Consider the following 22,254-nt stretch of genomic DNA (forward strand, 5'->3'; position numbering starts at 1 on the left):
TTGTCACCAAATGCTTCCACAAGCATGTGATGGGTTTCTGCACCAGAGTTTTTAAGCATGAAGCAAAATTTAAACCAGGTTCTTTGCTCTTTAAAATCTGCTATTTAGAACTTTGCCGAAGCAGTAAAACACACAACCGCACGAAAGTCAACAATGCAGCCTCTCATCGTCACAGCTGTTGGAACACTGATTCACAAAGAGTACTGTTAGCCACATCTAGCGGCAGCAGGTCGTATCAGCAATGGTTCGTGCATGAAATTCAAATTCCCCGAACTTTTGGGTAGCACCTCGTGTATATATATATAAATGGTTTTAAATTAGTTTTAAAAATATAGTTATTGTTTTTTAAAAACCTAGTTAAAAATTTTAAAATCGTTAGTATGTATACAATATTGTTAATATTTAAAACTTCCTATATGAGTATATTCACCTTGGTAAGACAAAGATTTTTTATCATAGCAACAATAACGTATAAACATACTAACAATTTAAAAATATTAACTATATGTTTTTTTTTTTTTTAAATTACTATACTTTTAATTATATTTTATTTATAATTATGCGTATTTTATAAAAATTGGTCTTCTGCTGATGGAGCTCTAAAGCGTTATAAATGAATAGGTGAGTGTTCTTACCTTTTATTGAACTATTTCTGGTGGCTTTAAATATTTATTTATTAATAATTATTTGACACAGTGGTATATAATGTGCAAAAAATAATATATATATATATATATATATATATATATATATATATATTGTTAGTATGTAAGGTAAAAAAACGGCCAATATTTAATTATTGACCTGTTTTTTGTTTGATATCAACTTATTGTATGGACCTGTTTGGATGAAATTTGGCATGATAATTTCTGGTGGGACATTTTGGTCACAATCTATCAAGGAGGTAGGTGATACAAACTTTATGGGTCCTGTATATCAAAATTTTACTCAAATGCTAGGTAGATTTTTTTCTACATAATTGATTGTTCCTAAGGTAGCTAAGCTACTTTCTGATAAGTGTTTAGTCTTGTTCAAAGCTCTATTAAGGGAAAGAGACAGAAATTCAAAAGATTCCATTAGATTATTGTCACTTTGGTTATGTATTTAGGTGATTTCATTCAGGAGTGGGAATAATAAGGCAATTTCTTTTGCTTTTTTCATTACATTACCAGTTTCAATGATATCTTCAGACTGAATTAGCTAATTTTTATGAAATCTTGTAGATGACTAGAGTTTAACTAAATAATGCTATTTAATTTTGGTTATAATTAGTCAGGAGGATGGAGATATACAAAATCACCATGGGTCAGAATATAAAAATTTTATTAAAAAAATAAAAAAAAAAATTTTTATATATTTATTTATTTTTATACTTGCATGTGTTAATGTTCCACCTAATTTTTCTCCTAAGTTGTAGTCTGTTGAGATGTCTCAGTAGCCAGAGTTGCATAACTTTACCTTGCTGATAAAATGGTGTTTAATAAAATTGCATTTAGTCATGATCAGATATAGATTACTTCTATCCTACACTTAACTGAATAAGTGAAAGTATGAAGAGAAGCAGTTAAGAAGAGGCAGTAGATGTCCATTACTTGATAAAATGTTATTTTGAAAGTACAATGAATAATACTCCTGATACCAGAAAATATGTATGACACACGCTGATAACGTCACTATTTAAACTGGTAGACTATACAGACTGATTGAGCAGATATCAGTTGAAATTAAAGTATTAATAATAATAACAATAATAATAATGCATAAAACTTACACTAGCAGGTGGAGATACAAGTGGGTTATGTGTAAGATCAAGACTAACAAGCGTGGTCATTGTTCTTAACTCAACAGGCAATGTTGATATCCTATTTTCACTAAGATCCAATTGGACTAACTTCAGGTACGTCACTTCTATAATAAAAAATATAAAAAAATATGATCAGCCAATAAAACTAACTTATTCATATCTGTATGTCAACAAACATTTATAATTAAGAATTATTTAAGAATATTTAATCTTAATTAAGAATTATAATTAAGACCATTTTATAATAAAAAAATTCCATGTTATTGAGTTTTAAGTGTCAAGTTTATCATATATCCTATTGCAAATTCAGAGGCAAGCTCTCGGAACCATTTGAGATTAAAACATGACTGCGCCAAGTTGATGGGCTCTCACCACTATTAAACAACTGTGCTTTAGGTAATGAGGAAATGGCTCAAAAAATGCTCCCAAAAGGTAAATATAGGGCGAAAAATCAAAACAAACTGTCTCTGCTTCACCGACAACTTGGCACTGCTAGCAAATGAGATTGACAAAGCTAAATTACAGATATTACAACTTTAAAACATTGCAAATAAAACTGGCCTCAAAATATCATTCAAAAAGACAAAAATTAAACCCCAAAATCCAACATGATTAAAAGAAGAACACATAAACGATAATAAAATAAAAATAGTAACCCAACTTAAATACCTCAGAGAAATAATAACAAACAATCTAAATGAAAAATACCTCAATCCAAATAAGAAGAAACAAACTAGATAAAGCTAAAAAATTAACCTGGCACACTTATAGTAAAAAATGCCTATCAATAAACGCAAAAATAAGACACTACAACACAGTTATAAAACCAAAAACCACTTATGCAGCAGAAACACTATGTGTAAGAAGAGATTAGGATTCTTTGGACATATCATGAGAATGCAAGGTTCAAGACTTCTGAAACAGCTAGTACAGTATAATCTCAACTTAAACAACACCAAGACAAGATGCAGATGTAACAGAGAAATAAGAGAGGATCTGAAGGAAACTGGCCTTATATAAGAAGACACCACAGATAAGATAAAAGTAAACAAGAAAATCAAGAAAAAAACACTCATTTCACACTCACAAGGAATAAACTCACAACACAAACCTTTTTAACACTAGAAAGAGCACAAAAATCGGAACGTAAGAGAGAATACTGGGAGGACCGCAAGGCCCAAATAGTCCCATCAAAGAGGCTTGAATAATGGACTGACTAAAGTGATCCTATGTGGTCATAAAAGTTAATAATAATAATCCTACTGGATATAAACTACTGATTTAAAAACTGCAAATAATTTTTTTAAATTAATTTTCATTTTTTTGTACTTTCTTCTTTACCTTTTTTATTATCTCTGTTGAATATTTTCTATTATTAATCAATACATTTTTTTTGGTACATGAAAAAACTGACAATTAATCTTAACAAAATAATTTTACTCTACTGCTAAAATGAAACTTTTTAAACTATTAATTTTTTTTTCCTAAATATTTATTATTTTTTTTATTACAAACAGCTTTAAAATTCTTGTTCTGAAATTTCATAGTCATTCATCAGAAAATTTAATACTATATTTCAGGAATAGCTAAATCACTATTGAACTACTTTTCTATTGGATCACTGATATTTTCAATTAACAATGGCCAAAAAAAAACAAACCTGTGCAATAACTAAAACATAAACTTAAGTTCTACAGGACAAAGACTTGGATGTTGAATATATATAGCATGTATAGTTTACACATGCTAAAAATTACATAGTGTATTATAACACCAATATTAACTTATTATAATGAAATACATGATAAACTAAAATAATACTCATAAATTACAGAAAAAAGGTTAAAAGAAACTTCTCATGTAAATTCTCACTAAAATAAATATATACAGCAGCACTCTTGAACACAAAGAATAATATCATATTTCATCATCTTCAGGCTTTATCTAAATGCAAAAACAATCATAAAACAAAACAACATAGGATAATATAAATTCTTTAATTACATTTCACAAACATATTATGCACCTTTGTTATTTAAATACTTTACTTCAATGCCTTTGGTAGCACAGGTTGTAGAAAGTGGCTGGTCAAAATAAAGAATGTATCCAAATAATATTCTAATAAATTATCTTACAGTTGTGATAAATTGTTAAAAGGAGAACTGCTAATTGCACTATTAAATGTAACAAATTTTAAAATTTCTAATAAATTATATCACATTAATTCAGGGTGTTGAACTTAAAGAAGGAATTGCTATTTAAATAAAAATACATAATCTCGGTTTTCTTTTTATTTGAATTTATTATCTCTGTCGACATGAGATGGAACTGTTATGTGTATAAGATTATTCCTGAACTGGAGGGAACTGGATCTTAATTGTACATATAAGTTTTATTAGTTACTGCTATGAATTAGATGTTGCAGTGGTTAAACCTCTTAGTATAATTGTGTTCAAAGGAAAGCTAACTAAGACTTTTTAAAATTTCTGAAAAGTATGTAGCATTGAAAAATGCAACTGAGAATTCAAATAAAAAAATTAATATTGAATAAGAAGTATGCCTGATAGAATTGTTTTAAGAGAAGAGGTAATGGATGATAATATTCCAGGAGCAGTCAAAAAATCTTGTCATTTCTAAGTTTTTGAGGAAATGGAGTAAACAAATTAATCATTTTTTAGATCAGCCCATACAGCAATGAAAAATAGTGTAAGTATGTCCATTCAAAATAGAGGTTTTCCAAGAATAATCTGACTAACTAAAAGTTGATTATTTTTGGTGATACAAGAACTTGATTTGAGACAACAATAACATTTAAGATCTTATGTTTTTCAGACAAAGCATGGTTCCATCTTAATGAGTATGCCATAATTAGAACTAGCAAACCTGAGATACTGAAAAACAAATATTTTGTCAAAGCTCCTCCTCTATAACCATAAAAACAAGCATATGATTATGATCTCAAAAAAAAAATAAAAACTGGAAACTTGTTTTTTTAAACAAGAATGCTAAAGCCTGTCAAGAAATAATCCTACAAAATTTTGCCATGCCACATAGTGACAAGCATCATATTACACTGATGGCTCTATTATGGAAATGTGGCAAGAACTTTTAAAAGTAAATTTTATCGTAAGAATTTTCTAACAAACTAGTTCAGATTAACAATGGCTATACTTTTATGCTTGGCAGGTTATGTTACACATCATTATTACAAAAAGATTTTAAAAGATAAATAATTAGATAAATAAAAAATAAAGCTTTCTTACCGATAGGTAACTCTAAGAGAATATTGTTTCTGACATTTAATATCCGTAAAGATGAAAGATATCCAAGTTGAGGCGGAAGATGCGTTATTTGATTACAACTAACATCAAGTTCCATAAGCGTCTTACAGCGACCTAATTCTTCTGGTAATGCTGTTAATTTATTGTTGGCTATTAATAATATTTCAAGAGGCAACTGACAAATACCAACTGGAAGAATCGTCAAGTGATTGCGGCTAAAACAAAAACAAATATATTAGTGTTATATGCATTATAAGATAAATTATTGTGATTTTAAACACAAATGAAAAATAAATTTAATTAAATTTATACAGAAATAAATTTAGTAACTAAAATATCGAGCAAAGATTCCATAATACACCACAAAAAGTTTTGTCTATTTCATAAATAAAACACAATATATAGAGCATTTAAGTTTAATCGCCCCAAGCGATTTTCTAGTAAACTATGCACAATAAAAATAAATGACCTAAACAAAAATTACTCAAATTGGAAGGGGACACCTTAAGGTGATCTTGGATTTATCCTTGCACTTGACCTTGACAGTTATTTCAAGCTTAACATGATTTTTTCAAATGGAATGATATATTTTTGATCTCACCAATGAAAAGAGCAGAAAATTGTACATTGAAACATGTGGTCATAATATGACCTTGGACCTTTTTTCAGTGTGTCTCGAGATAGTGTTATAAGATAGTGTAAAGTCATTTTTATGCTCTTTTCCATCATTTTTGAGATAAATGGCCTGAAATACAAATATTCCAGGACTATTGAATGACCTTCAAAACCTGTAACTGGTATAACAATATATCTGATGGTTAATTGTATAAGAATTAATTACAATCTCTGCCTTTCATCTGGAGGGTCCAGAATTGACACCAAGAAAGGCATGGTATTTTTCCACATGCAATGAAAAACCAATATCACCTACCAGAAGCTCTAATAGGTGTCAGTCTAAAAGTGAATAAGTAAATAGAAAATGCAAAAAACCCTTTAAAAAAATAAAACAAAAATTTAAAACCAGATGAGCACTTTGATTGTTGTGTCATCACATAAGAGATAAAATTACATAGCTAAAGAAAAAAAAAATTAATATAAAAGATTCTAATAAAAAGAAATAATAAATAAGCACTACTTTGACAAATACAATATAAAAAGTAAAGTTGCTATTCAGATTTATAAAAAAACATTTTTTATTTCAGTAATATTTTCATGAATTAACTATTACTCTTTTTTAAATTAGGACAAATATTTTATTTTATATTTCTCAAATTCATTTTATTTTTATAAATACATCTATATTTACATTCACTGATTACTATGAATCCACTGCTGATTATTACCTAACAATCTAAATGTACGTCTGTACATCTACTTTTAGACAGTTTTTATTCCTTTTAAAATAGTTTTTCTGCATTTTTTATTTAACAATTTATTTGAATTCATTATAGCTCTTAATTTAGGTTTAGTGTATTCCTTTACAGATCTAAAAAATTATAAACCAAAATAAAATGAAGCATTAAATATTTTTAATAACCTTTCGTTTTTAAATATTCTTGTTCTAAAAATCTGTAATGATTATACCACAAACAAAAAAGGATTACATATGGGTTCAAAAAATTTTTCCAGCAGAAAATTTTCATAAATTTAAAAAGTAACAGAAAAGAGAATAATAACTATTGTCTTAACAAACACAACAATTATAAATTCTATTTACTTGAAAACAATTACAAAATATGATAAAAGTGAGGAACTTATTGAGCAAACGCAAAGAATGGGAACACGAATCAGGAAAGCAATATATTAATGCCTAACATAGATTTAGGAAATGAAAAACAAATTCTTAAAGAAAATTGTATGGAATGCTATAAAGCAGTAAAATATAATAATATGAAAGCTAGAAAAACAAAAAAAAAAAATCATGGCAGTTTTAAGATGTGATGTTACAGAAGAATCTTAAAAATAAGGTGAGTTGTTTGAGAAGATCGATCGATGAATTCAGCTGCAAAGAAAAACCATTAATCCTAGAATCTTGTAGAAAGATAAGACAAAAAAGATGGGCCATATATTAAAGTCTCCATAATTAGTGAATCTGGTTCTACAATTCAGAATAAAAGTTGGAAACAGAATAAATAAAGAACAAATATCGAATATATAATGAAGCTAATTGTATTAAAGAAATATGGTGAATCTAAATATTGGCACATAATACACAGAAAAGCAAAAAAAATCCATTATACCAATCAAATGAATTTAAAAATAATGGTAATTTATTAGAAATAATATGAGTAATGCTCTTTCTTGAAGACAAAGACAAAGTTGTTTAGTTACACGCAGTGTTAACTGGTTTGATAAAAATGAATACCTGTATTTTTTAAGAATAAGTGGCTATTCCTTATAGATAGATTGCAAATTCGTAAAGTACAGGTTAAGTTAGCACGTTACATTTTCTAACTATCTATGTGATTCACAATTATGAGCATAAAAACTTTTTATCTGACTGTCCATTTTTGAAATCATGAAAACTCATCCTACTAATTTGAGGTAACTCAAAGATATGGTATATGTAAGATGGGAAAATATTTAAATTTTTGATGATCAAGCGCTTATTGTTTTAATAAAGTACGTAGTACTTAAAGTTACTACTTATCAGTTTAAAATATTTTTCTTTAGAAACAAAATTTTTCCTTTTCCTTGGTGTTTCTTCTACTTATTCAGTAATTTATATAATAACCAAAAGGATCATTGTACCTGGAATACCCGAGATTTACTGATATTGGTTGGTACAAGTGCTTATTAAATCCAACTGTCCACTATTACAATGGGCAATTGCTTAATACACAACACATACCAGATGAGCACAGTTTAATATTTATACCCCATCTAATTTATTAGACGTATTATTTATTATTATATATTACTTTAACACAACACTACTACAGAAAATACTTAATTATTTAATTATGACTAATATTTACATAACTAGCTGGCGTTTTTACGAATGAATTATCCTTATTTGATATTTTAGCATTTCATCATCAAATTAAACACACGCGGACACGAGAGTGACCGATATGCAGTTTGATGACAAATGGGCATAACCAGGACCAATAATCCGGCTGTCAAAGTAGCTGAGTTACAGGACCCGGCCACGAGTCCCAGCGGTGTAGACTACGATCGGAATCGTATATAAAACTGAGAGGAAAATCAACAGCCATGATGCAGTTCGAGACTGGGTGAATTGGATTTTTTTAAATTAATTATTTTTTTTTAAACATTAAATTTTTATTAAATCTTATTTAAAAATTGATATCAATTCATCATACCTCTTAATGTATTTGTATGTGTTTGTTGTATGTGTTTTATGTATTCCTTTATGCAACTAAAATATTGTATAATAAAAATTTTGAATCATAATAAAGTGTTTGATGAATTACATGTATTTCATAACGTTTATTTTTTAATGATTCACTTTCTAAATATTTGTAATTATTATAATGCCACAGAAAAAAGGATTACCTGACCAGTATCTGGTCATCAAGAAAATTTTACTAAAGCCCACTTTTCATTTCATCGAAAATTAATATTGTCAAAGATACTCACTAAAAGTGAATTAACAAAAACAAAGTACGTGTATATATATATATATTTCTTCTGTCTGTGTGTATGTGACTGAACTCCTAAATACAGTCGGCTGGACTGATTTTGATGAAATTTTGTGCGTGATTAAGTTGATTCGAGAATGGTTTAGATTTACAATTTGATCAGATAGAAAATTCTTTTTAAATTAATTTATTTATGTGTTGTTGTTGATCTTGGAAAGGTTAAGGTTCACAATTTGATCCAGTAGGCAGCTCTGCGATCGTGTTTTAGACTTTCTTTTTAAATTTTTGGTATATCAGTCTGATCCGGTAGTTGGTGCTGCGATCGGATTCTGGGAAATTTTTTTATTTTGTTGCTTTTTCGCATATCAATTACTTGTGTCGTAGCTTACCGCTGTTATTACATTAAAATTTCTATTTTTAACGGACTACTGTGTTTAAAGAACAATTTGAATTAAATTCGATAGGTAGTGCTGTTCTGACGTTGGATTTATTTACATTATGACTTTTATAAACTGAAAGGTTAAATTTTTTGAAGTTCTGTAATGTTTTGTAAGTTTCTTAATGTTCACTATTAATTGTAATGACTTTACAGCCACAACCCTTTTTGTTAAAAAATTATTTTCCATCGAATACTGTGATTAGAGAGTGGTATGAATTAAATCCGATAGTTAGTGCTGTTGTTTTTCCATTTGGATTTATTTACATTCTGACTTTTATAAAGTGAAAGCTTTTCATCTTGTCAGGATGCAAGAGCACATCATTTATGTATAATATATGCAGCACAAATTCCAATAAGCATATGACAAACAGTAATTATACGAAACATCAGTAACAAAACGGATAGCATCCTCAAAACTAAAACTAATCGAAGAATGCATAGATGTATATATTACCCAATCTTACACTAAACATAATAGCACAAGTAACATGATAGAAAGTGCCCAACAAGTTATGGTAGAATATATACATCATAACAAAGTATAGAGGTCCTTGTTACCAGTTTAGTGAGCTTCATTTCACCAAAATGTGACAGTACATTTTTATACACAATACAAACATTAGTAGATCCAATAAACAAACAACAAATTACAAGATACAAGAAGATATGTCAGAAGAATTATCGCATCATTTAGCTTTGCAGTTACTGACTGGTATGTCTGCCATTAGTCAGTGACCTGTTCACTTCTTTACCGTGAGTCTAAATTTCATCCTGTGTTTGAAAGCGTTTATTAAATAAACAAATACATTTTACTTAATCATATTATATTTGCACATTTTAAAATCGGTTAAAGATTCACATTATTTTTAAATAATTTCACGTAAAACAATGGAAGAACAATGTTGCATGGTAATTTATGTGAATGAAAAGTCTTAAAAAACAGTGTATAATTCAGTGTCAAAAGAACTCATTAAAATTTTGTGAATTTGGTAATGAAAACCAACTTTTTTTTTACGTGTTAATTCAGATGTCATTAGTGTTTGTAAATACCATGAAAATTTTTTTTTAAATCATCATCTGTATGTAGTTCTGTTTTGACCCTTTGAAAAAAAAAGGTTAAAAAAGTTAGACAAATAACATTATAGCAAGCTCTTAAAGAACACGTTTTTCCAAATTTAAATTCAGTTTTGGGGAAGTCTCTTTGAGTTAAATGTTTCAAGTATTTTTTCTCAGCAGAAAAAAGAACTGTATGAATGCGTATTCCAAGAGCAATACATTGCCTCACAACAAAATACAAAACAATTGGATGCTGCTTGAAAAATGTTGGGTGGATTATCTCAACAAAAATTGAAAAAATTAAGCATGTTTCAAAGACCATCAGCATTAAGATTTAAAATAAATACGGTACCTGAAAAATAATAAACTTTCACTGCTATAAAAAACATGCTATATCATTGAAGAATAATTAAAATCTTTCTACTATTTACTTTTATTCGACAGCGTTTAAAAGAATAAACCAATACAAAAATAAAAATGAATTCTCGAAAACAAATGTAAGCTACTCAATGGAATCTAAATTTGCTTCAGTTTTGCACAAATTTTTAATCAAAATTTTATTAAAAGTTTCTGGTATTGGTTAGGTTATTAAATTACGACCTACCGTTAATAAATTTAAAAAAAGTTACTTAAAAATACTAAAAACGACATCTTCCACAATGCAGGGACGAAATAAAAAAAAAATGTTAAGTACAAAGAAGAAAAACCCCTTGGAGCACTTATTTAATGAGATAAAATGGCGTCACTTTCAACAGGTTTCTCAACATTTCTGAGAGGTTATAACTTTTTTATTAGTGAAATAGATGAGAAACCTTTCTATTTTCAATTAACATCTACAAAAACACTGTAAGTTGTGCAAAATTGAAATTTTTATCAACAGCCCTTAAGAGATATTTGAAGCAAAAATTAAAATTAAAAAAAAAAATTAGTTTTAAAATTCATAAAAGTTTAGGGGTAAGTATATCACTGTTAATAATATTTATGGTAAAACTACTAACATACACCTACATTTAAAATAAATTCAAACTATGTATGCCATCCCTGACTTTTGATACAAATTACCAAAAGTGACATTTCACCTTTTACCAAGTTCAATATTATCTGTGATTTTCTCATAGAAAGAAGAGAGAGGTAAATAAACCTCTCAACCGATCTTTAACCTTGTGAAACTGTTATTAAATAGTTTTTTAGTTTGATTTCTTGCGTAAACCCTTACAACCACAAAAATAGGTGATCACACTGTAAAAAAATGACCGCTACAGGTAAATTGCTAAAGTAAAAAAAAAAATTAATAGTTTTACGGTCCTGATACATGTAGGAAACAGGTGAGTAAGTTTTCATTTTTTTGGAATACATCAAGAAACAAGCAATTCTTTTATGGGACACTTCAAATTGATTGACCACCTACCAATCCGAGGTAACTCCCAGATATTGTATATGCAAAATGGACAAATTTTAAGAATAAAAAATGTTTGATGATAAAGCGTTTATTGTTTTAATAAAGCGCGTAGGAATTGAAGACACCGCTTATCAGTTTAAATATTTTTCTTTACAAACAAAATTTTTCCTTTTTCTTAGTGTTTCTGCTACTAGATATTCCCCCTACTCATTAATTAATATCATAAGCAAAAGGATCATTGTACCTGGAATACCCGAGATTTACTGATATTGGTTGGTACAAGTGCTTATTAAATCCAACTGTCCATTATTACAATGGGCAATTGCTTAATAAACAACACATACCAATGGAACACAAACTTCTACCCGGTCTAATTTATTAGATCTATTTATTTATTATTATTATATATTACATTAACAATAACACTATTAGAGACATACTTAATTATTTAATTATGACTAATATTTACATATATGAGTAATCTTTTACTAACAAGTTATCAAAGATTTGATATCTTAGAATTTCATCACCAAATAAACACACGCGGACGCAAGAGTGACCGATATGCAATTTGATATGACGAATGGGCATAACCAGGACCAATAATCCGGCTCTCAAAGTAGCTGAGTTACAGGACCCGGCCACGAGTCCCAGCCGCATAGTCTACGAAAGGAATCGTATATAAAACTGATAGAAAAATGAGAAGCCCTGATACAGTTCGAGACTGGGTGAATTCGATTTTTTTTTAAACTAAATTTTTATTAAAGCTTATTTAAAAATTGATTTCAATTCATCAAACCTCTTAATTTATGTTTTGTGTATTCCTTTACACAACTAAAATATTGTATAATAAAAATTTTGATGAATTACATGTATTTGATTACGTTTATTTTTTAATGATTTACTTTCTAAATATTTGTAATGATTATAATATCACAGAAAAAAGGATTACATACGGATTCAATAAGTTCTTCTAGAAGAAAAGTTTCGTAAATTTAAAAAGTTGTTTTTATTGTACGCTTTTTTTACTTTAAATTTAATTATGATTGGCAGAATACATCTAATGAAGCTTTACAAAGTTTCTTATTTTACAACCACTTTATTCCACCGAAAAACACGTGTTATTAAGTCTACAATAAAACGTAAATAAACGTAAAATGCCGGGTAAATTTGTGATTTCAGTTATTTTTATGTGGTGGTAATTATATCACGACTTTTTTCCAACATTAACATTTTCAAGAAATAACTACCCGATCTGTTATAAATATAAAGACTAATATAAAGACTGTTTATAATATATAAAGACTATAGTCGTCTCCATACATAATTATGAAATAAATCAATCTTTATAGGAACGATGTCTAAGTCACAGACTCGGACTCTATCTGTGCACCGTTGTTGTGCACAAAAAAAACCATACGAAAGGGAACTGCTCCGGCATTCCCAGGACGGACAAGGTTATCCTTGATTAAAAAGGATACAATCTACAATACTAATTAACTACAAATAAAAGAGCCAAATAAATTACATACAAATAGGTATTCGAAAAAACAGTGACGCGACAATGCGAAGATAATAAAAATTAAAAAAAAAATAACCGACAGAGTTAAGTATTTTCATAAAATAAAAACAAATCTTACAATTTTATTTGAAATAAACTACTGGTCAGAGTAGCTTTTCAGTAATAATAAAAAAAGAACTGAGTAGAATAAGGTGTCTTTATTATTAATTAGGATGTGCGATGTGAAATAGATCTTAACCAAAGGGATGTCCTTTCCAGTAACCTCAATTTATGGAAACCAAAAAATAGATAAATAAATTTTACATAAAAACCTACTAATTATGTGGATCCAGTATCTAAAACGGGTTAGCCTTCTTGTTTATTTCTTATTAATGGTTATACATATCTTTAAACTTTATTTATCTATTTCTTGGTTTCCATAAATTGAGGTTACTGGAAAGGACATCGCTTTGGTTATTGACCTGCTCGTTAATGATCGTTTTATTGTTACTTTTTTATTTATCTTTTTTAATTTAATGGTAATTAATTAGAAATGATCTTAAATGGAAGCTGTTAAATTTTCTTCTTGTTACGATTTCTCCTAAATATTATTATGTTTAAAAACGAAAATTAAAAAATCCTATGTGCATGTGCTGCCTGTGTTTATCTAATTCAGCAAAAGTTCTTAGAAGTAGAAAATAAAAATAAAATCAGGGCGGTTCTGAGATATGATGTTACAGGAGGATCTTAAAAATAAGGTGGAATATTTGAGAAGATCAATTAATGAACTCAACTGGAAAACGAAACCATTTCTGCCAGAATCTTGTAAAAAGATGGACAAGACTGCTGGACCAGCTTATTAAGTCCTCAATGATTACTGAATCCAGTTCTACAATTTAAAGTAAAAGTTTAAAACAAAATAAATTAAGAGCAAATATTGAATATGTAATGAAGGTAACTTAAGGACTTGGTTTTAAAGAAATATGTTGAAACTAAAATATACGAACGTAATATAAAGAAAAGCAAAAAAGTCCACTACAGCAATCGAATAAATTTAAATATAATGGTAATTTATGAGAAACGGCAATGAAAGCATAAGGCACAGTATCTGTTTAAAATAATCCAAAGTATTATGTTTAGTTACAACGTACAATACAAAACGTACCAAAGAGCAAAGTTAATCTACCTTCTCTCATTTGTTATATTATTATATTACTTAACAATGCAACGACAGAAATACTACCTACTTATTAATTAAAAGTATGTTTACAAAATCCAATAAGTGAATGTCGATTGTTCAATACTTTTACCAATTTATTTTTTTAGCATTTTCATCGCCAAATTAACACACGCGGGCACGAGTGTGATCGGTATGCAATTTAATAAGTCGAATTGGTCGTAACCAGGACCAATTCTACGTCTTTCAAAGCAGCTGAGTTACAGAACCTGGACACGAGTCCCAGCCGGTCAGTTTATAAAAGGAATCGTATATGAAATGGACAGGAAAATCAACAGCCTTAATATAGGTCGTGTCTTAGTTAATTCGATTTAAAAAATTTTTTTTTTAAATATTAATTTTTTTTTATTCAAAACTTAGTGAAATATTTATTTAATTTCATCATAGCTGTTAATTTATACTTTGTGTATTCCTACATAGAAAAAAAAATTATAATAAAAAATTAACAGTAAAAAAATGTTTGAAAAATTAAATGTTTTCATAACGTTTATTTTTTAAAGAATCTCTAGCTAATCGTCTTTAATACTATTTATATTAATATTTATTATTATTTATAATATTATTAATATTTATATTACTTATTTATATTAATACTATTTATCTTTAGTACTATTTATAATAGTACAGAAAAAATAATCCAAAAAATCACAATGAAATTGTAAACCGTACGCTAACAGTCTCGCAGATATTCTCAGACTAAAAATTTTCTGTAATATAAATAAAACTGTATTTTAACAAAACGATACCGATTTCAAAAAAGGTAAGACACTACATTTCTATTATAAAAATCTGTTATTAATTTAGAATTTTGTTTACACAAAATATATAATAAATATATGTAAAGATACTGTTAACTTTACACATAATGTTATCTTTGTGTATCGGTATACACAATAATAGAAAATAAACAACGTTTAAGCGTTCTCTATAATAAGCCAAAAAAAAGAAAAAATTGTTACAATGGGAAGATACAAAAATATTTTTAAAAAACAACCGACAAAGTAAAAATATTTTCTTTAAATAAAAAGAAATCCTACAATTTAACCTTAAATAAACCAGTCAGAATATTTTGTAAGTAATAAAATGCAAAAAAAAAAAAAAACAGAAATTACCCGACAGAGTTAAGTATTTTCATAAAATAAGAAATTAATCAATCTTACAATTGAAAAGGTGTAATAAGATGTTGTCACTTAAGCTTTAGTATTACTACTTTTTAAAAACAATGATGGCAAATTAAAAAAAAGATGAAAAACGAAATTTTTAATATACTCTATGTAAAAACATCATATTAGGTATCTGTAAAAGATGTACATCAGAATTTTTAACATATTAGAAAATTAATTTACGTAAGTCATGTTTAGAAATACAAAATTAAGATCTAATCGAATGTTTATGAACATAAAAACCTTCTAAATATGAAAAACACACCATCAACTACTTTTCAAACCGTAAACACCCATTCCGAAATTATATCTGAAATACTTCCATTTTGTCAGATTTTTCCATATTTACCAACATGTAACAGTTACCTTCTCTGCAGACGGAAAAGTGTTGTCAATAAAAAAAGTACCCTTGGACTTTTAAATTCTTCTTCTTGTTCGATTTCTGAATAAAAAATCTACAGTTTAAAAATCTATATATGCATGTACTGCGTCTGTTTATCTTTCTAACTTTATCTTTCTTTAACTTTAACTTAAACTTTATCTTACTAACAGAAATTTATAAAATTTGGTACAATAGATAGGTTACCTATTACATTATAGACTCTACACAGCTTTTAAAAAAGAGTAAAAATGGTTTAAATAAAGGGTACAAGTATTTATAGCGATCCGTATCTGAAATGGGGTAGGTTATCAAGAAAATTTTACTCAAGTCCACTTTTCACCTCAACGGAAATAAATATAATCAAAAATACTATAAAAATAAACAAAAAGAAGTGTATATATATATATATATATATATATATATATATATATATATATATATCCTAAATATTGTTTTTTGATATGACTTTACTACTGACTAAAATTTAAGTTATTATCTTTATTTAAATGCTGGATTAAAAGAGAGACGGAAAAGTTTCAAAAAACATTATAATTACTTACATTTCTTACCTTCATACTTTTATCGCTTATCCAACTGTCCATCATTACAATGGGCAATTGCTTAATACACACAACACGTACCAGATCAATACAATTTACTTTTACCCTGTCTAATTTATTTAGACGTATTTACTTATTATTATATATTACTTACACTACTACACACAAATACTTAAATTATTTAATTAATTATGACTAATATTTATATAATTTGGCGATGTTTTTTTAAAAATGTATTATCAAAGATTTGCTATTTTAGCATTTCATCACCAAATTAAACACACGCAGACACGAGAGTGACCGGTATGCAGTTTGAAATGACGAATGGGCATAACCAGGACCAATAATCCTACTTTAAAAATATTGAATAAGCCAACTTCTCACAAAATAGGGACGAAATAAAAAAAATGTGAAGTACAAAGAAGAAAATTCACCTTCAAGCACTTATTTAATGAATCAAAATGGTATCATTTTCAAGGGGTTTCTCTTGATTTTTGAGAGGTTATAACTTTTTATTAGTAAAATACACAAGACACTAGCACTGTAAGTTGGATAAAATTGCGATTTTTATCACCAGCCGCATCAGAGATAATTGAAGCCTAAATCTGAATTTAAAAAAAAAATTATAATTTTTTGAAAATTCGTAAAAATTTAGGGGTAAGTATATCACTAAGTATATATTCATAATAAAACTACTAAAATATACCTACATTTAAAAAAAATTACGAAAACTGAAATTTATTTTTTTTTCATGTTCAACATTATCTTTAATTTACTGGTTTGAAAGAAGAGAGACAGGTAAATAAAGCACTCAACCAATCTTTTACCGTAAGAAAATATTATTAAATAGTTTTTGTTTTATCCTTATGCGCACCGTTATAAAAAATGACGCCACAGGTAAATAATAAATTTTTGATGATTTATAATAAAGCGCGTAGTAACAGAAGCTACTGCTTATCAGTTTAAATATTTTTCTTTACAAACAAAATATTTCCTTTTTCTTAGTATTTCTGCTACTAGATATTTCCCCTACTCATTAATTAATATCATAAGCAAAAGGATTATTGTACCTGGAATGCCCGAGATTTAATGACATTGGTACACCTCCTTATTAAATCCAACTGCCCATTATTCCAGTGGACAGTTGCTTAATACACAACATGTACCAGAGAGCAGCAATACGTCTACCCCCGTCTAATTTATTACACCTATTATTTATTATTATATATTACCTTATACACAACACTACTTACAGAAATACTTAATTATTTAATTATGACTAATATTTACCTAATGGTAGCAATTTTTTAATAGTGGAATTATCAAAGATTTGATATCTTTGAATTTCATCACCAAACACACGCGGACGCAAGAGTGACCGATATGCAATTTGACATGACGAATGGGCATAACCAGGACCAATAATCCGGCTCTCAAAGTAGCTGAGTTACAGGACCCGGCCACGAGTCCCAGCCGAATAGTCTGCGAAAGGAATCGTATATAAAATTGATAGGAAAATCAACAACCATGATACAATTCGAGACTTAGTAAATTTGATTTTTTTTTTATTATAGATTTTTTTTTAAATATTAATATTTTTCTAGTAAATCTTATTGAAAATTTTATTTGAATTCATTATAGCTCTTAATTTATGTTTTGTGTATTCCTATACAGAAAAAAATTATAATAAAAAATCAAAAACGGTAAAAAAATGTTAAAAAAATTAAATGATTTTAATAACGTTTATTTTTTATAGTATTTCTTGCTAAACATCTGTAATGATTATACTACACATAAAAGGATCCAAAAAAATTATGAAATTGTAAACTGTACTGTAAGGGTCTCGCAGGTATAATTTCCTCCGCTCAATAAACAAAAATTTCTGTAATATAAATAAAATTGTATTTTAACAAAACGATACTGATTTCAAATAAGGTAAAAAATTATAATTCTATTATCAAAATCTGTTATTAATTTAACATTTTGTTTTAATAAAATACATAATAAATATATGTAAATATAACGGATACACAATAATAGATAATAAACAACGTTTAAGCGTTCCATATAATAAGAAAAGAAAAGAAAAATTTGTTACAAAACTCTTACCGGCGCGATTTCATTTATTAAACAACGGATAATCATAAGAATTGTATTATTTCTGTAAATGTGATATGTATTGCATATAAATGAAATCGCGCCGGTAAAACTTTTGTAACAAATTCTTCATTTTTTTGCTTATTATATGGAACGCTTAAACATCATTTATTATCTATTATTGTAGATCTATTTTCTATTAGATATATTTAACATATATATTCTTTTTTAAACAAAATTCTAAACTAATATTATATTTTGATAATAGAAATATACTTATTCACCGGATTTGATATCGGTATCGATTTATTAAAAACGTTTTATCTATATTACAGAAATGTTTGGTTTTTGAGCGAAAGAAATGATATCTGAGAGACTCTTATCGTTCGGTTTACAATTTCCCTGCAATTTTTTTTTGGATATCACTGCGTTAAAAAAAATTAAAGCATCTGAGAATTCTTTAATTTTTTTTTGAAATACTGAATTTTACCTAATGCGATTTATTATTAAAATTTATTGCCATGGAACAAACAAATTGATTCCACAGCCAGTTATTTTTGTTGATGGTCATATTCACTTCATACCATATTTTTTATTAAAAGTAGTACAATGATCTTTACGAATCGAAAATCCGTGATTTAATATTGCACTTGTTACTTTGTAAATGTAACTCTCGATTTTTATTTTTAAATTTCAACAAATAAATGAAATTTCGTTAAATTTTATCGAATTTATTTCTGTTTTATTTATTCCTTTTTTGATAAAACTAGTATATAATTTGTTGTAAACTAATACTTTTATTATTTTTTTGAACAAATTGATGGGAATTAAAAAACTTATTTCATCTTTAGTACTGTCATTTACCATTAAAACAAGCCCTAGTAAATTTTCTTTTAAATTTTATTATTTGATGGACATTATCAAGGTTTTTGACGCTACCCAGTACTGCCAAGTACTGCTATCTAGTGGCGCGATTCGTAAAGTCACCGTAAAAAAATGAATAAGATGACAAATTCGAATGCCGCGGGTCATGAAATTGAAAAAAAGAGTTGTCTAACAAAATTCGAGGTATTTTTTGAAAGTATTCTTTATGACTAATCTAACTGAACGGAAATATAATGTTTTCACGCTAATTTTCTCACCATTTCCATTTGACTGTTACGTTAGATCATGTTTAGAACTGAAAACGTAGTTCGTTAACATCTTCATCTCTTACCGACGAAGTTCTAACGTACTCCGTGATTAGATTCGATTTCAGTAAGTTCCAGAAGAAAATTTTCGTAAATATAAAAAGTTGTTTTTATATTCTGCTTTTTTAAACGTTAAATTTCCATTAATAATTGGCAGAATACATTTAATAAAGCTTTAAAAATTCCTACAGTTTCTTATTTCAAAACCATTTTGTGCTACCGATCAACACGTGTTATAAGTATTTGACTAAAACAAAATGTAAATAACAGTAAAATGGAAGACAAATTTGTGATACCTTTTCATTTATTTTATGAACAGTAATTATAGTATTAATTTTTTCTAACATTAATATTTTGAATAAATAACTACCCGATCTATTATAAATATAATGAATATAATAAATAAATACTACAATCAGTCGGGTCATAATATAACTATAAAGGAAATCAATCGTAACTGGAACGGTGACCACATCATAAATTCAAAACCTTATAAACGAACCGACGTTCTGTGAAAAAACATACTGTGTTTTTGGATTTGACTTTCTGTTTTATCCTACTGACTAAAACCTAAGTTATTATTTCTAATTAAATGTTGGATTAAAAGGGAGACGGAAATGTTTCAAAAACATTATAACTACTTACATTTCTTCTACATTTCTACAAACCCCAATGAAGCAAGAATGGGAAGGTAATGAATATGTTTAAAAAACAACCGACAGGGTAAAAATGTTTTCTTTAAATAAAAAGAAATCCTACAATGTAATCTTAAATAAACCAGTCAGAATATTTTGCAAGTAATAAAATGAAAAAAAAATCAGAAGTAATAAATATTTTTTTTAATTAACCGAAAGAGTTAAGTATTTTCATAAAATAAGAAATTAATCTTACAATTTTACTTAATCTAATTTTAATCTTACAAAGGTGTAATAAGGTGTTTTTACGTAAGCTTTAGTATTACCTCTTTTTAAAAACAATCATTGCACATTCAGAAAAAAAGATGAACATCGAAATTTTTAATATACTCTTTAATAGAACGTTTAATATTTTATTATATATATTTAAAAACATCATACTAGGTATCCGTAGAAGAAGTACATCAGAATTTTTGTAACATATTAGAAAATTAGTTTACGTAAGACATGTATAACAATACTAAATTAACATCTGATCGAATGTTTATGTACATAAAAAACTACTCAAAAAATGAAAAACATGCATCAACAACTCTTCAAACCGTAAACAAGAACACCCACGCAGAAATTATAACTGAAATACTTCCATTTTTCAGATTTTCCATTATTTAACAAAATGTAACAGTTGCCTTCTGCAGACGGAAAAGTGTTGTCAATAAAAAAAAAACTACCCTTAGACTTTTAAATTCTTCTTCTAGTTCGATTTCTGAATAAAAATCTACTGTTTAAAAATCTATATATGCATGTACTGCCACTGTTTGTATTTCTAACTCGGAAAAAGTTTAACAGAAATCTATAAAGTTTGTTACGATAGATAGGTTACCTGTTAGATTATTGACTCTACACGGCTTTTAAAAAAGAGTAAAAATGGTTTAAATACAGGTTACTAGTAATTAGAGGGATCCAGTATCTGAAATTGGGTAGGTTATCAAAAAAATTTTACTTAAGTCCCCTTTTCACGTCAACGGAAATAAGGGTAATCAAAAATACTAATAAATAAACAAAAAAAGAATATATCTATAAAACCTAATATTTTTCTTGGATTTGACTTTCTATTTTATCCTACTGACTTAAATTTAAGTTATTATCTTTATTTAAATGTTGGATTAAAAGAGAGATGGAAAAGTTTCAAAAAACATTATAATTATTTACATTTCTTACCTTCATACTTTTATCGCTTGTTAACGCCTTTCGGAACCACACCAGTGTCAAAACTAATTGTAGTCACACTTTAATTCCTGTCAATCTTTAGATAGCGTTTAGTCAACGCTCCTCCCTCTAATTGATGTCATACGTTATCAGTACTTCTCCTGTTTATTTGTTACTAGAGGTTATACATTTTTACATTTTATTTATCTGTTTCCCACATTGAATAAACCGAAGTACTTGCAAAGAAAATTCGATTAATTATAGATCTGTTCATTTATGAGCGTTTTACTATTACTATTTAATATAACCATGAGTAACAAATAAATCATAATGGCCATGAAAAAGGCCATTACTTCTAATATAGGGAGGAGCGTTGACTAAACGCTATATAAAGACTAACAGAAATATAAAGTATCAGTACAATAAATTTTGACAATGAACTGGTACCGAAAGTCGTCTGCAAAAGATAAAAGGATGAAGATAAGAAAGGTAAAAACTACTAAACATGGAAACTATAGTAGTCGTAGCAGAAAACAGAATAGTAACTTAACAAATATAAATCTTATTAATCTTAATTAATATAAATTCCACTTAGTTGAAAAGAAATATCAAATATGATAAAATTGGGAAAATTAATGAGAAAAAAAAGAATTTTGCTTGCATCAGGAGAACAATATAATAAAGCCAAACCTGATT

The 22,254-nt window shown here is 27.5% G+C and overlaps 1 protein-coding gene across 3 annotated transcripts in view; it reads right to left on the reverse strand.

Moving 5' to 3' along the window:
* Lrch (Leucine-rich-repeats and calponin homology domain protein) overlaps nucleotides 1-22,254 on the reverse strand; it is a 447,029-nt gene that overhangs the window by 94,214 nt on the left and 330,561 nt on the right. For all 3 annotated transcript variants that reach the window (XM_075355909.1, XM_075355908.1, XM_075355907.1), the window contains exons 3-4: nucleotides 5,068-5,300; nucleotides 1,772-1,908 (exon numbers count right to left, since the gene is read on the reverse strand). In XM_075355909.1, coding sequence (XP_075212024.1) covers nucleotides 1,772-1,908; nucleotides 5,068-5,300 — 370 coding nt within the window. The remainder of the gene's footprint in view (nucleotides 1-1,771; nucleotides 1,909-5,067; nucleotides 5,301-22,254) is intronic.

The sequence above is a fragment of the Lycorma delicatula genome, chromosome 2, assembly GCF_047948215.1.
Source record: "Lycorma delicatula isolate Av1 chromosome 2, ASM4794821v1, whole genome shotgun sequence".
Taxonomy (NCBI): Eukaryota; Metazoa; Arthropoda; class Insecta; order Hemiptera; family Fulgoridae; genus Lycorma; species Lycorma delicatula.